This window comes from Sinocyclocheilus grahami, unplaced genomic scaffold (assembly GCF_001515645.1).
Source record: "Sinocyclocheilus grahami isolate Dianchi unplaced genomic scaffold, SAMN03320097.WGS_v1.1 scaffold999.1, whole genome shotgun sequence".
Lineage (NCBI taxonomy): Eukaryota > Metazoa > Chordata > Actinopteri > Cypriniformes > Cyprinidae > Sinocyclocheilus > Sinocyclocheilus grahami.
In genome coordinates this window covers 151,990-168,822 of record NW_015506178.1, presented here as the reverse complement: position 1 = coordinate 168,822, position 16,833 = coordinate 151,990, and the positions used below count along the sequence as shown (strand labels likewise).

At 34.6% G+C, this 16,833-nt stretch overlaps 1 protein-coding gene across 2 annotated transcripts in view; it reads left to right on the top strand.

The window, feature by feature from the left end:
- The window catches only part of LOC107565386 (tyrosine-protein phosphatase non-receptor type 13-like), a 95,889-nt gene that overhangs the window by 23,508 nt on the left and 55,548 nt on the right, over window positions 1-16,833 (top strand). For both annotated transcript variants that reach the window (XM_016250602.1, XM_016250603.1), the window contains exons 3-7: window positions 838-1,013; window positions 1,716-1,781; window positions 2,070-2,255; window positions 5,363-5,456; window positions 10,376-10,915. In XM_016250602.1, coding sequence (XP_016106088.1) covers window positions 838-1,013; window positions 1,716-1,781; window positions 2,070-2,255; window positions 5,363-5,456; window positions 10,376-10,915 — 1,062 coding nt within the window. The remainder of the gene's footprint in view (window positions 1-837; window positions 1,014-1,715; window positions 1,782-2,069; window positions 2,256-5,362; window positions 5,457-10,375; window positions 10,916-16,833) is intronic.

Below are 16,833 nucleotides of genomic sequence, written 5' to 3'. Positions count from 1 at the left end.
GTCTAGTAACTTTCCCACGCTTTAGCATCAGGACTTGCAGTGTCTTCGAATTTCCTCTCTTCGCTTTACAAAACCGAGCCTAGCCAATGCTGGAAACTTGGCTGTTTTCATTGCTATATACTTAAATGCCAAAGGAACATTTTATTTCTGAACTGAAGACATTCAACTTAAAAAAAGGACAAGTAGCATTTTATTTAATTTAATTTTTTTATTTCATTTAATTTTATTTTTATTTTTATTTTTAAGAATTTGATTAAGATTCAGGCCATGTCCTAAGAATTGCAGTTTGGGGTTTTAAATTTTATTTTTTATTTATTTATTTATTTTTAATTTTTTTTAAAGAATTTGATTAAGATTCAGGCCAGATCCTAAGAATTGTCGTTTGTGGTAATACTGCATGTGTTTTGTTTTTTTTTAACTCAGGTTCGACAGATCCATCTGCATTGGGTTTTTACATTTTAATTTTAATTTTAATTTTAATTTTAATTTTATATTTTAGTTTAGTTTAGTTTAGTTTGTTTATTTAAGTTTATGTAAGTTTATTTAAGTTTAGTTTAGTTTATTTTTTTAATTGTTTTTATTTTTATTTAATTTAATTTTATTTAAGTTTATTTTATTTTATTTTAGTTTAGTTTAGTTTATTTTATTTAAGTTTATTTAAGTTTAGTTTAGTTTATTTAATTTAATTTTATTTAATTTTATTTAATTAAATAAAATTAAATAAAATTAAATAAAATTTAATAAAATTTAATATTCTAATTTTTATTTATTCAGGCCATGTCTTAAGAATTGCAGTTTGTGGTAATACTGCATGTTTTTTGTTTTTTTTTACCTCAGGTTCGACAGATCCATCTGCATTGGGTTTTATCATCTCTCCATGGTCGCTGCTGCTCATGCCTTCTGGAAACATCTCTTTCACAGATGAAAATGTCACACAGAAGGATCTGCAGGCTTTCACTCCTCCAGAGATGCTGGAGGGTCTCAACCTCTCCTCGCTTTCTGATATGGAAAAGGTACCTTTTGGATTGTCTTTTTTTATGGCTTCTGGTACCAATTTACATCACAAATGTTGAATGCTTTTAATTATTAAAAAGCAGGACTTAATTTTGTTTTAAAGAACACTTTTATCAGTGAGTTTCAGAACTGTCTTTCAGTTGTTGTTGTTTTTTATTTTATTTCCATTTTGCTGTCATGTGAATATGAGAGAAAAGAGAAAATGAAAACTTTGTTTTTCATTGCCGACCAAAAAAGGAAAACAACTATTTCTTTTACATTTTACTCAAACGTTTTCTCTTAAGTCATTTTGACAGTACGCTTCTGTGTACACGACATTCTGAAAAAGAAATAAATACACCACTACAGTCTCAAGACATGATTATTTGCAGAGACGTCATACGATCTTGTGCATTCTTTTGCACACTCTTGGATATTTTGTTCCCAAAGCTGTTCTTTAGCAGGAAGAACAGACAGAAGAACTAGACAGGGAAGAAACACAAAAGGTTTAGCAGAGGTGCTATATATAAAGTTTGATACTGATTAATGCCTAAAACATACTCTGGGTAGCAAATGCTTCTGAAGACAAGTTTGTGTGCAACAATGTGTCGGAATGAGGCTGTCAGTTGTTGTACAGTTTTATTATGTGGGCTAAAACATGAAAACGTAGGCTAAAATGTTCCATTGTCAGATGTTGTCTCGGTTTCTTTTTCAACTTTTAGATGCACATGTATTCACTTGGCATGACGTTGTTTTGGGGTGCAGACTATGAGATTCCACAGAGCCAGGTGAGACTTAGACATTTGATATTTAATTCCTATTAATGTACTTCATTTAATGTAAAAAAAAGAATATTTAGAATAGTTAAAATCAAATTGAATTGAACATTTTAACCCAGTATTGGTATGTACTGTGTATTTTCTACATACTAACCTCAGTCTAAGAATAGAGTTTCTTCTGTCCCATTGCAACATAATTTTAAATTGAGTAAATAAATGATTTTGGCCCAGGACTTGTCACAGATATAGATTCTAGCTAATTCATGAACTTCTTGTGTCTTTTCACTGTGTTTTTAGCCAATGAAACTAGGAGAACATCTGAACAACATCCTGCTCAACATGTGTGATGACTCCACGCTCACCCGACTGTCCGTGCGGTCGGCTCTAGACACCTGCAGCGCTCACATCCGTAACTCCAACTGTGACCCTTACTTTTCATACATCAGGAAGCTGGTGAGGCTCGTTCTTGGCAGTCTCTCTCAGGTACATGTCTATGCATTTCTTTCAACATTTTGTTAGTGTTTCAACAATTTTTGGTTCATTTAAAGTTATGAATATAAGAAGAAATTATGTTAGAGTCGTTTGTTAGAACTATGTTAGAATCATTTAAACCCGAGTTTAAGAAAACGGTACATACAGGAATACAGTAGTCATGTTATTGTTTTCTGTTGCCAAGGCAACTTTATATTAGCGACAGTATTTCACTTAGTTTTAAAGCTCATTATAAGTGTATATATAACATTTTCAAAAAATAATATTTTGTTTTTTATTTTTATTTTATTTAAAGGGGTCATATGATGCGATTTCAAATTTTCCTTTCTCTTTGGAGTGTTACAAGCTCTTGGTGCATAAAGAAGATCTGTAAAGTTGCAAAGACTAAAGTCTCAAATCCAAAGAGATATTCTTTATAAAAGTTCAGAGTCAGCCACACCTACCTAAAACGGCTCGTTCTAACACGCCCCCACATATTTACCTCACTATGTGGGAAGATTTGCATAACGCCGCCCAAGTGTTCACGCAAAGAAAGAAGGCGTAACTTTTACTCTCACTGTAGTATTGTTGACGCTGCAGCCATGTCGTGAAGACGCTGTGTGCTTCGTTGTGAAAGCGAAACTACTTTGTTTGGTCTTCCAAAAGAGGACGATATCTGCTTCATCATGCCTAGAGCTGATCCGTGCTGGTCGCTGAGAAAATACATCAACTTTCACCGGGGACGAAGCGGAGTCCAGCCCGGGGTCGTCACATGTGGTTGCCGCTCATTCGTCAGATCCACCGGGCGCGCAGTTCTCGACTCTCAGCTCACTCTATCCCGGCCTCAGCGCACGCTAAGCCGGGGCTTCGGCTCACAGCTAGGCCGCTGTGTTTTTCATTGTGAAAGCGAAACTACTTTGTTTGGTCTTCCAAAAGAGCACACGACTACAAATCAGTGGTTAAGTTGTATTTACAACACTGTTCCAAAACAGTTCAACCCAAATATTCAGATGTGTGCAGCACATTTTATGGAGAACTGTTTCCTGATCCTGGGAGAGTTGACTACAATGCTGGCAGTTCTGACTCACAGACTGTAAGTACCTTTTCATTTAAAAGATTTGCCACTGATGATTCAAACGCGAGTTTTGGGCAGTAGAGTAGCACTTGCTGTTTGTCATTTCTCCGATCACAAATGCAGACAGGGTTTTATGTTTACGCGATGCAATGCAACGTAACGCGTAAAAAGACAGTATAAGCCATTATAATCCGTAATTATGTCCCCACTGGATGCAACAAATGCCTAGTTTGTAATGGGTTTTAATATTTTTGTCTCGTCGCTACGGCCGGGACACGGCATCAACAGTATGGTAGGGGCGTAACATTTCCGTCACACACTTGAGGTATTCGGCCAATCACAATGCACTGGATAGCTGGCCAATCACAACACACCTCGCTTTTTCAGAATGATGAGCTTTGTAAAAATCGACACGTTTCAGAAAGGCGGGGCATAGAGGAGAAACAATAATGTACAGTATGTGGAAAATAATGTGGTTTTTTTTACTTTAAACTGCATAAACACATTTCATTACACAAAATACACAAAATAATGTTATTTTTAGCAGCATCATATGACCCCTTTAAATTATTTTGTTTTGTTTATTTATTTATTTTTTATTATTTATTTTTTTGTTTTGGAATCAGCTTTAATTCATAACTTGTTCTCGATTCCCATCTCTAATTTTGTTAGTTGATCACATCCAAGTACTACTGATTCCGCACTAACAATATGTGTGAACATACTGTTCCTATTAACTGACTTGCCTGCACAGTCTAGCCCTACAAAACAGCTTTCAATTAAAAAGGTAGTTAACAGTCTTTCCTGTGCTTGTTTTCTCGTGTTTGATGTCACATCCTGTTCCTCAGCTGCATACTCCCCAGTAGTTTAATTGCACAGCAATACAGAAAGAGCATATTGCTAGGAACAGACGTGTTTCTGGTCTTATTTTCTGCTCTGTGTGTCTTTTTCCACACTGGGGAGGTAAATGTGAAGTGGTCCAGTAGGGATGCCGTCTTCTAATTACTGTTGATTAATCTTGTGAGTGGCTGCTTGGGTCTGTTCTCCTGTGAGCAGCCCCTCCTGAGATTGTTTTTCTCAGTCTACACGTCTTCCATTATGTTTGTTTTTTCGTCCTCAGGCAAACCCGATTTAGTTAAAAACTTTATTCAAAATCTGTTTTGACTTGATTTAACCGCATAGATGAAGCTTTCTTTAAGTCCTCTAAGGGTATGAAATCCATTTCCCCCAACACACCATTTTATTTTTTCCCAAATCCTATTTTAATTTCCCCCCATCTTTCCAGTATATAATGATGATGATGATGATGATGATAATTATTATTATTATTATTATTATTTAACATTTATCTTATTTCTTTGTAGCTTATACAGTTTCATAAAGTAAACTACCGCCTTAATGGGGGTGATAATACGTGATGATGATAATATTACTATTATTAATAATAATAATTATTATTATTCAAAATGTATCTTATATTTTTGTAGCTCATACGATTTGGGTGACTTAAGAAAATTTCATAAAGTAAACTACTGCTCATTAAGGTTGCATTTATTTGATCAGAAATACAGTAAAAACTGTAATAATGGGAAATATTATTACAATTTAGAATAACTGTTTTCTATTTTAATAGGTTTTAAAATGTAATTTATTTCTGTGATGCAAAGCTGAATTTTCAGCATCATCACTCCAGTCTTCAGTGTCACATGATCCTTCAGAAATCATTCTAATATGCTGATCTGCTGCTGAAGAAATATAATTTTTTTAAATCAATTTGGAAACCAGTTGTATGCTTAATATTTTTTTGTGGAAATTGATACATTTTTTTCATTATTCTTTAATAAATAGAAAGTTAAAAAGAAGGAGCATTCATTTGAAATAAAATCTTATATGTAATATTTATGTTTTATTTAAAAAAACATTTTCTTCCATTTTTTTCAAATTCAGTATAATTTGCTTTCACTTAATCTCATATTTTGATAAAAGTGAATGGTTATTTTTTTTATTCCTTTCTCATTTTTGTGCATGTGTGTTTTTTTTTTAGCTGGATGGTCTGTTGTCTCAAAGTGAAAGGGAGTCACTTCCAGAGAGAAGCAAAGAGATTCGTGAACGTCTGCGAGGAAAAGGCCTTCCAGCAGGTAATACACACCAGATCCATTATGTAAAAAAGGCATCTGTTGCTTATTATATAGGAAAATGAAGATGGGGTTTCATCCCCACATTATTAAACATGTACGCAATTGCTTTCTACTTCTCTCTTACTTTCACCCACACACACACACACACACACACACACACATGCACACCCAAACACACAGGCATGTCAATACACGCTCACACTCTTGATCATCCAGTCGTCTTTTGCGTCAACCACACAAGTGGAGTTGCTGTTAATAAATTATGATATTTTGATTGTAATCACAGCTCACGCTTTCTCCGCTTCCTAATAATCTCTGACTGATTGGTTTAATACCGTGAAGGTCTGCGCTTCACGCCGACTCATCACACAGCATTTATCCAGTTAAGAGGAAGTGATTCAGAATGTAAACAAAGCAGGGCTTGGTTCTGACTTGACGTGGCTTTAGCCCTTCAGGAGCTGCTGCTTATCAGAACAGAAGGATAAAGGAGAGACAAGCCAGAACAGCACCAGCACTAGAAGTGCCAATCTGAAAGTAAAGATTGGTGGAGAAATTTCCAGATAATCTTAAAATAGCAGATAGAAAGTTCTGGGGAATTTTGTTATTTATTTATTTTTAGATAAACAGTGGTTCTGAAGAAATTTGTTTTCCCAAATGATTTTATGATATTGCCACAATGTGCAGATTGTTTGTGTTATGTAAAAAACAAAACAAAAACGAGCATACTGTTTATTGCATACAGCAAAGTGTGTGTATATAATATGAGCAAAGAAATGAATACATTTATTAAGCAAGGGCACATTCTATTTTGAGCTTTCTAATTCAAAGAACTAGATTAGAAATGGATTTAATGAAAGATTAAGAAAGATTTAATTAAAAAAATGTCTCATGATGATGATAATTGATAATAAGAAATGTTTCTTGAGCATCAAATCAGCATATTAGAATAATTTCTGAAGGATCATGTGACACTGAATACTGGAGTAATGATGCTGAAAATTCAGCTTTGCATCACAATAATGAATAAAATGTTAAAATATATTATTAAATAAATAAATATAATATTAAATACAATATAATATTAAGTAATAATATTTTAAAAGAATATAAATAAATAATATATTATTATTAAATAGTATTGAAAAGTAGTGTTATTTTAGTAATATTTTGTAATAATATAAAAGATATATATTGATCAAAACAGTACTGCCTTTTTTTCAAAAACATTTTAAAAATCTTACCAACTTTTGAATGAAAGGGGAAAAACATAACAATTTGCGTTGCTTGTAAATTTCACAGTTTATTACAAAGACACAGTAAGTAACTCCTTGACTTAAACTTAAAATTTCATTTCAAAATGGTATGTAGTACAGTATATACCGTTGCAGTAGGCAGTATGTTATAATTTTGAACGTAGAGTTTTTATTCTATTCACTAACATCTATTGGCCTTCTCTTTCACTTTCTCAGTCTGTTTTTCTCGTCTCTCCTTCTGACTTTTTATGCTTTATAGTTTAATGATGTGCCAAACAAAGAATTTTTTTTCTCCTTTTCTTGTCATCTTTTCTGTCCCCTTCTTCTCTGTTCCTCTCCCCAACTTTCCAACTCCCTCATTGCATTCGCTCTCTATCCATCTTCTGTCTGTCTCTCACTCCTTCTCGTCCTCTCTCTGTGCACAGACAAGAGTTTGAAACGAATCTAGACAAGCACATCACCACAAACCAAAACCAGAGTGTTTCATTTTGGAAAATATGACCAAACCTTCCCAGTGGTTTCAGCGGTGCTGCAGCACAAACACGACCGGATGGTTATGTAACTGAGGCATGGCATCGATCAGCAATAGATATTTCCCAGGGTTTTTTTTTTTTACTGTGTGTTCTGTAGGGCGTTTGGTTTTCATGCTGTTGTCTCTGGCCACGCGTCAAGGTCATGATGTGAGAAAACAAGCCAGCCTAGATGGTGACTCACTTCACGCTGGGTTATTTTTGGCTTTACAGATGTCATGAAACCTCAGTAAAGTAATAACTGTGGTCTCAGACTGTGTCATTGTTCTCATTTCGCAAACTGAATGTTTGTTGACGTTCTCAGAGTATATGTGCTCACATTAGCAGTAGCTTCAGGAGAAAAGTACCTGCAGCAATGCTAATCTTGCTTAGCTAATACATAACAGCACTGTAGAACAACTGCATTGTATCTGTTTAAGGTTGGTCAAAATAAGAGTATAAAAGTTTGCATTTCAGTGTAAGTTTGTGGCTTTGGAGAGTACTATACACTGTTTCATTAGCATCTCCATTTTTTGCAAGTAAAAGCACTGATAGCCTGATGGAGTTAACATTGTGCTACTAGCCACAACTGGTTTGCTAGTATTTTCTGGTTTATTTTTAGGTCATGTATAGCCTTTTTGCACCTTACCTGATTAGCGTAATTTCTTTAGCATATAACCAGGTACAACAACACTATTTGCAAATATCATTCTTAATTAGCAGAACGATTGTCGCATTACATAATGTTTATGCTGGGGATGATCATCTTATGATCTATGTTGTTGAAGAAAACAATGGCAAAAGACAAATAAATAAATAAAAACCACAATAAAAAGCTTCAGGGTGAGTAAATTATTTTTCTTTATTATATTTTTAATATTTTTAATTATATTCTTTTTAATATCATGTGTTTATATACATTTATATATTATTATATCATTTGTTTTTTTATTTTAAATAGGCTTGAAATGTAAATTCCCCCTATTTACCTGTTTCCTTTTAGTTTTTTCATTTCTTTTGTTTCTCTATTATTTATTTATTTTTTATTTTTTATTTTGCCTCCTATCGTTTAATTTAAATTTCAGTGACGTATAAATGCATATTATAGATCTTATTTTGAACAATTAATCCATGCATGTGTTTCTTTTTAGTTTTTTATTTATTTTGTTTCTCTATTATTTATTTATTTATTTTTACCTCCTATTGTTTAATTTAAATTTCAATGATGACGTGTACAGGACTTCTCCAGCCATTTAGTTAAATCCTGCCCCTGAAATCTCGCTTTCATCTTCTTTTTTGAATGCAATTCCCACATCTCGACATCCAATCAACAACCGATGGGTAGCACAAAGTCCCCGTCCTACATTTTTTATTTTTTGATAATCTGCTGTGTTAGAAATATGGAAGAAAAATCACAATTATAAGACCTTATAGACCAACGAGATGTTGAACTAAATATGGCAAGACAAGAAGGTTTTATATTTTGTTTGGTGACTGATATCCTTCCAGCGTCATGGGTTTTGAAGTGTGTAATGACTTTAGCATGCCTCTCTTCGTTAACCGCTTGAAATCACCCCAGCTTCGTCTTTGCTTCTACGATATACTAAGCTTTTTATGAAACATGAGAGAAAAGGCCTCTTGTTGAGCCATTCAAAGCTTAAACAGTTCCCTAAGAGAGAAGCATCTGGAACATCCATGTCTTCCTGATTGACAGGGCTGGAATTGGCTAACGAGCGTGTCGCTGGAAGCTCGCGGGAAAAATCAGTAACCACTAGAAGGCCACCATTGTTCCTTCTGTTCTTTCAGCCAATTAGGACCCATTTTAATCTCGCATTGACAAATGTGATCCAATAAAAGTGCTCAGCAAGACAGCAGGGGTTCCACATTTAATTATGTCCTTCAATAGATTCTTATTTGTCTTTGCAAGTTTATGTATATTTAATCTTTGCGACCAATTAGGTTGTAGTCCTATATAGCCAGACTTTTCACTGTTACAAGTCTGGACGTTGTAGATTACTATGGCCAAGAACCACCCAGACATGTAAAATGACCAATAACCACAATAATAAATGGTGGGTAAATCTCACAAAATAGGTCAAATAAAAGATGTTTCACAAAAATATCTAATTTTTAAAAAATATATTTTTATACTACTTTTATGCAGATTTTAGGTATAAAAATAAGTGTTTAAGTTAACAACATTACTGTTTTACATAATGAGAATCATAAAAGTAATGGAAATAGAAGTAAAATTCCTGAACACCTAACAGTAAAATGAGAAAAAACTAAATGCTTAAACATTGTAATAAAATATTTTTTTCTCCCTTTACTGTTAAACTTTACTGTTTAAATGTTTGAGGTCAATAAGATTAATATTTTAATAAATAGATACTTTTTTGTGCAAGAATGCATTCAATTGATCAAAAGTGACAGTAAAGACATTTATAATGTTACAAAAGATTTAAATTTTCAGGACATTGGTAACAACGCTTTTTGGTAATGAAAGTACAAATGTGTAACAGGACTAACAGCACTTTTTGGTAAAGAAAGTGTTACACTTTATATTAAGTGGACAGTTCCTGAGGAGTTACCATGTAAGTACACTGGTATTACAGTGGTGCACCAACTCCACCAACTTGAGATCCAACTCCTCCCACTTTACATATCCCTAAACCTACCCATCTCCACCCCCTGGATCAAATTGTTCCAATTAATCTTATACATATTGTTGTTACAAAATGTAGTTATGTATGTCCTGTTACACATTTGTACTTACACAAACCATTCGGAGGGTTGTTACATGTGTATAGTTACAGAAATATTACAGCTCTAGATACTATGTACCAATGTGTACTTACACTGTGGTTACATACTATGTACACATCTAGTTACTATGTAAGTACACAGATATTAGTGCCACATAATATAAAGTGGGACCAAATTTTCAAAAAGTTTTTTCTGAATCCCCCCAAAAATATTATGGTTTCACAAAAATATTAAGCATCACAACTGTTTTCAACATTGATATTAGTAAGAAATGTTTCCTGATCAGCAAATTAGCATATTAAAAGGATTTCTAAAGGATTATGCATCTTTATACTTTTGCAAGTTCTTGATATTTAACCCTTTTTTGTTTTGTTTTTTCTATCCCAATTAGGCCGTAGTGCCGCCCATCGTGTGCTGGAGCGTTACAGAGCCCGAACCCAGGAGCAGGCCAACCTGAGCCGCGGACTCAGTCGCTCTATGGGCTCTCTTCCCATCCAGGACCTTGTCAGAGCGGATGAGGGTCTCCGTTCGTACCCCCCTTCAGAGTACCACTCTGGGTCCGAATCCTCTGCCGAACTCTACCATCAACGCCAACAGCAACAGCTCCAACAGCGCGGCCGACCCCTGGAGGTGAACCAGCATTCGCACCCCCATCAGAGAAACAAAAGCTGGGCCTCTTCAGCAGACCTGGCCTACCTCGACCCGGATATGCTCCGCTTCGGGGCCCTGGAAGACGCCCGCAGGGGCAGCAGCGCCCTGAGCACCCGCTCGGCCGGTCAGCACAAGTCGTCTTCCAAGTCCAGGGACTCCCGGTACGCAGACTGTGGAAGCCTAGATGTCAGGAAGGCCCATCACCATTCGAGTCAGTCCGCTTACGACCGCATCAGAGAGAAGCACAAGAAACTGCAAGCGCTCAAACAGGCCATGGATGGTGAGTAGTGATGCTGAATTACTTGTATGTTCTCTTAGTGAGGCTGTGGTGATTTTCTTACAATCGCTGAAGTCTGCACATTGTAGATTATTATGGCCAAGAACTATCAGTTTTCAGGAATTTAAAATGACAGGTCACTGTTTGGGGTGAGTTTATTTGAAATTGTTCAATACACAATAATAAACAGTGGGTGAATCTCAAGAAACCTTTTGCATAAACAAAATGAAGCCAGTTTATAATATATTTCACATTGTGACATTATTGTCATTACATATATTTTCTTCCAATTATCATTAATTTAATGTTAGGAAATACTTTTGAAATGATTTCAGGTTTATTTATACATACATGTTTATATATACATGGTAGTATTTTTGTTCTACTTAACTGCTGATTTTAGGTATTAAAATAATTGTATGAATTAAACATTTCTGTTTTACATAATGAGAATCCTAATTGAAAATAATTGGAATAGTAAATAAAAGTAAAGTTCTCGCATAAAAATAGAGAGGGTTAGGATATAAAATATGTCTGAAAATATTGTTTTTCCCCCCTCATACACTGCGGTTCAAAAGTCTGAAGTCAGTATGTTTTTAATTTAAAATGTATTTGTTTTCTTCAAAGAAATTAATGCTTTTTGAAAAAAAAAAAATATATATATATATGTGTGTATATGTGTATATATATGTGTATATGTATATATAGTGCGGTTTCCACAAAAATATTAAGCAGAACAACCGTTTCCAACATTGATTATAAGAAGAAATGTTTCTGAGCAGAAAATAAACGGAATGTTTTTTGAAAGATTGTACATGTTAAAATAGAAAATCGCGGACTCAGTCGCTCTATGGGCTCTCTTCCCATCCAGGACCTTGTCAGAGCGGATGAGGGTCTCCGTTCGTACCCCCCTTCAGAGTACCACTCTGGGTCCGAATCCTCTGCCGAACTCTACCATCAACGCCAACAGCAACAGCTCCAACAGCGCGGCCGACCCCTGGAGGTGAACCAGCATTCGCACCCCCATCAGAGAAACAAAAGCTGGGCCTCTTCAGCAGACCTGGCCTACCTCGACCCGGATATGCTCCGCTTCGGGGCCCTGGAAGACGCCCGCAGGGGCAGCAGCGCCCTGAGCACCCGCTCGGCCGGTCAGCACAAGTCGTCTTCCAAGTCCAGGGACTCCCGGTACGCAGACTGTGGAAGCCTAGATGTCAGGAAGGCCCATCACCATTCGAGTCAGTCCGCTTACGACCGCATCAGAGAGAAGCACAAGAAACTGCAAGCGCTCAAACAGGCCATGGATGGTGAGTAGTGATGCTGAATTACTTGTATGTTCTCTTAGTGAGGCTGTGGTGATTTTCTTACAATCGCTGAAGTCTGCACATTGTAGATTATTATGGCCAAGAACTATCAGTTTTCAGGAATTTAAAATGACAGGTCACTGTTTGGGGTGAGTTTATTTGAAATTGTTCAATACACAATAATAAACAGTGGGTGAATCTCAAGAAACCTTTTGCATAAACAAAATGAAGCCAGTTTATAATATATTTCACATTGTGACATTATTGTCATTACATATATTTTCTTCCAATTATCATTAATTTAATGTTAGGAAATACTTTTGAAATTATTTCAGGTTTATTTATACATACATGTTTATATATACATGGTAGTATTTTTGTTCTACTTAACTGCTGATTTTAGGTATTAAAATAATTGTATGAATTAAACATTTCTGTTTTACATAATGAGAATCCTAATTGAAAATGGAATAGTAAAAGTAAAGTTCTTGAACGCATAAAAATAGAGAGGGTTAGGATATAAAATATGTCTGAAAATATTGTTTTTCCCCCCTCATACACTGCGGTTCAAAAGTCTGAAGTCAGTATGTTTTTAATTTAAAATGTATTTGTTTTCTTCAAAGAAATTAATGCTTTTTGAAAAAAAAAAAATATATATATATATGTGTGTATATGTGTATATATATGTGTATATGTATATATAGTGCGGTTTCCACAAAAATATTAAGCAGAACAACCGTTTCCAACATTGATTATAAGAAGAAATGTTTCTGAGCAGAAAATAAACGGAATGTTTTTTGAAAGATTGTACATGTTAAAATAGAAAATAGAAAAAAAGTTTAAATTATTGTTTTTTTTTTACAGTATTACTGTATTTTTGATCAAATAATGGCAGGCTTTGGCAGTGTAAAAGACTTACAAAGCATTCAAAAGTATTGATCAGTAGTGTACATGTAGGCTTTATTTTATGTAGTTATTAATTTATTTTTTCTAGTAATCTTGAGGTTAAATGTGACCCGGTCATTTCTTGTCAGGCTTTGTGAGAATCACTTCAATGTGTAAAAAACGCATTGAGGAAAATACAAACAATATCTGTGGTTCTGTAAATCAGCAGAAAAGTTTTTAGAGATTTTGTGATCATAAAATCCAAATCCAGGATTAGTTGTTCCTCAGGCTCACTCTATCAACAAGACTTTGTTTGTTGTGAGTTGTGCAAAGCTAGTTGTCAGAATGGAACTGGTGATTTGAGCCATTTTTGTGTACAGTATGAATCAGATGCTCAGTCTGCTCTGTCTGACTGAGACTAGAGCTGATGTAATTGTAATTGGTGTTTGTAATCAAAAGTTTGCAGCGAAACATTTAACCCTGTGTTGCTCAACAGTCTGTATGTTAACAGTGGTGATGTCACGAGAAGGTACAGAAACGAATTGTACCAGTTTCAGTCATGTGGCAGTAAGTGTTTAATTCTACAGGCTTCAAGCCAAATGCTAAATCTAAGTTGATGTGACCGATTTAACCATGCCGATTAACAGTGGTTAAAACCACTGTGTATTTATAAAAGCTACTGATTGTGACTCAACTAAAGTGCAGTTACCATCAGAAGATACAGCAGCAGCCATGAATCGTGTGTGTGTTTCAAATGAACTTCTGGCTCTTCTGAGCTGTTTGAGTTCCTGTGCAGTAACAGTCATGCATCTGGCGGCACGCAGAGCTGAGGTGTCTGTGTGTGGTGGGAGTGAACGCAGGGTTATGAATGGGTTTTGCGTGGCTTTTGCGCGTGCGGCGTGTTGCCAGGTTCTTCATGACTCAGACTGGCTGAGGGCTCCGGATTCCTGAAACTAATTAGAGAGATGGATAATTCTAGGCCTTCAAAGCTCACATACTTATGCAAGCTTTTTACTCTCTCTCTTTCAGTTGTTCAGTCTCTCTGGGTCTCTCTCGCTATTTTCCGCTAGCTTTTCATTCAAAACTTTCCACTGCTCCCCAGTGTTGGGGGAACTCATTTAAAGTAGTTAAACATCAGTCAAGCTACCCTTTTGGAAATATTCAGTGCAAATGACTAATAAAAAGTAGCTGACTATGCAACTTTGGGGATGGCTGAAATGTAAAACATTTTTTATTGAATTAAATTTTTTCATTGTATTTTATTTTATTTTAATTTAAGATAATATTTGTAAAAAATGTTAAATGTATATTTTAATAATTATATTACTGTTTTAATTAAAATATTAATTTAATTTATTGTTTTAATTGCATTTTATTTTAGTATAAGATCATATTTAAAAAATATATTTTAATAATTATATTACTATGTTTTAATAAAAAAAATAATTACATTTTATTTTAAATTAAACTGACTTTTTAAAATTTTTTAATTTTTTTTTCAAGACCTTGAGAATTGTTATCTAAATAATTATTTTATTTTAATAATTGTTTTTTATTTTATTTTAATATAAAACATTTTAAAATGTTATCTACATTTCTTTAATTTTAATAATTGTTGTTTTTAAATAAAGATTTTAGATTTTATTGTTTGTATTTTAGCTAAATATTTTATTTATTGAACTCAATATTGTATTTAGTAAAATTACTAATTTAGTAGTAAAATGAATCATGATTTTATAGTTATTTGATACTATAAATATATAGAGTGAGAGAGAGAGTGAATTGCTTTTTGCATTTAAATGAACTGTCTGAACATTTTAGGCCTGGACTTTTTTTTATCGCATAGTTTGCGTGACTATAAATCTGTGTTCAATACAGTGTGACAAAAAAAAAAAAAAGTAATTTATGCTCCCATATAATGTCTCTCTTCCTTCTTGACATATTGCCGCCTTGCAGTCTCCATAAGCGACGTTGAATTCTTCATATGTGCCACATTCATGTACATCATTCGCCTGGCCTCCATCTGGACATTTTCTCGATGGAGTGAAGCTTTGCTTCATAATAATAAACCTCAGGCTTTTCTATCCGACCTGGCCCTGAACTGAGCCGCAAGCTGTTTGGCTGCTATTTTTACCACAGTCGAGCTCAGAACCAAACACATTCTCTTCCCAGTCCGTGCGGCTTTGCTCTGGCTCATGGATCCATTAAGCTCTTCTGTCTGAGGCTGTCATTTTTTTTAAAGGGACATTATTCTACACTTCTTTTTGTAACATTTTTTTCTACTCTAAATGTTAGTCAAAAGTTTTGCTTTCCATTCACTTTAAGGCTCTTCGAAATAAATGACCTTTTTGCTACTGTATCTTTAAGACTTATGTAAATGACCTGGTTGGCTAACTTGTGTGTTTTGTTTATTAATTACGCAGTCATATGTGAAGGTACTTATGGTTATGATGTAATAACGGTAACACTTTTAGGTTTTTGCAGCTTAGATTCAATTATACTGAACTCCTTTACTACAAAAAAGCAGGAACAATCCTGTTTTCAGTTATATGTTCTCTAAAGTGGAGTGTAAGACGAGTCTATGCCATCGTATTGCTTTTTTGAGGGAAAACAAGGTTGTGTGTATCGAGCCGTCTGTCCGTCCGCTTGTGTAAACATGAGCCAGACTCATTTTCCTGACAATAATGGGCCGCATTACCCACAATCCTGAAGAGAAGGAATGTCAGCCCCATTAGAGCTGAGTCTACAAAGAGTGCATATTTTGATTGTTTTAGTGCCTTCATTTGCTGTGAATGAATGCAGTGGAGCACAGATCATTTGTTGAGCTGTTTGGGGCCTGTTTTGTATGTTGTGTTCTTCACTTCCGTAGTGTAAAATTCATCATCCAGTGCTGTGCTTTACATTCTTTTTGTCGTTTCGGTCATCTTGAATGTCATGTTTGATATGAAGTTGTCATCTTTGTAATAGGGCTGCTCGATTATGACAAAAATCATAATCATCACGATTATTTTCGTCAATATTGTAATCACGATTATTTAAAACGATTATTATTGAGCCATATGACCAAAACTTTATATGATAGATTTATTTAAAGATAGTGATATAAATCAAATATATACATTTTCTGTAAATAAGGTTGCTATGACATCTACATTTTAGAGACCAGGGAAATGTCACAATTCTCAATACCACAGCAGAATACAAGCATAACTAATATTAGTAAAAAAAAAGGTCCTCAAAATTATTGAAAATAATTACACTGCCAGTAATAAAAAAGGAAAGGAATACAGTGGCAGTAATAAAAAAGCAAAAGATATACAAATGAAATGGACTGTGCTTTAAGTTTTTTTTAATGCAAGTCTAAAGTATTCAGTTAGCAGCCTACTTGAGAAATTGAATAACCTAATGTAATGTAAAATAAAACAGCATAGTCCTCACTGTAAGAATTAAACGTCCTTTGTTTCTTATTAAAGCTACAAAAGTCCTTCAGTCAAGAGCAGTGAGTGATTTTGTCTTTGTCACAAAATCACACAGTCGGTAGTAGGGTTGTGACGGTGAGGAAATTTTCCCTCCGGTTAATCGACGTGTGACAACACCGGTAATACCGGTATCACCGCGGGGGCGGGGCGTTCCCTCTTTTCCTCGCTTTCCTTCACTTTTAAATAGCTTGTAAAAGTGGTGTGCCCATTTTACTTTCACTTTCAAATAGTGGCAATTCGGAGTAAAGCAATTGTT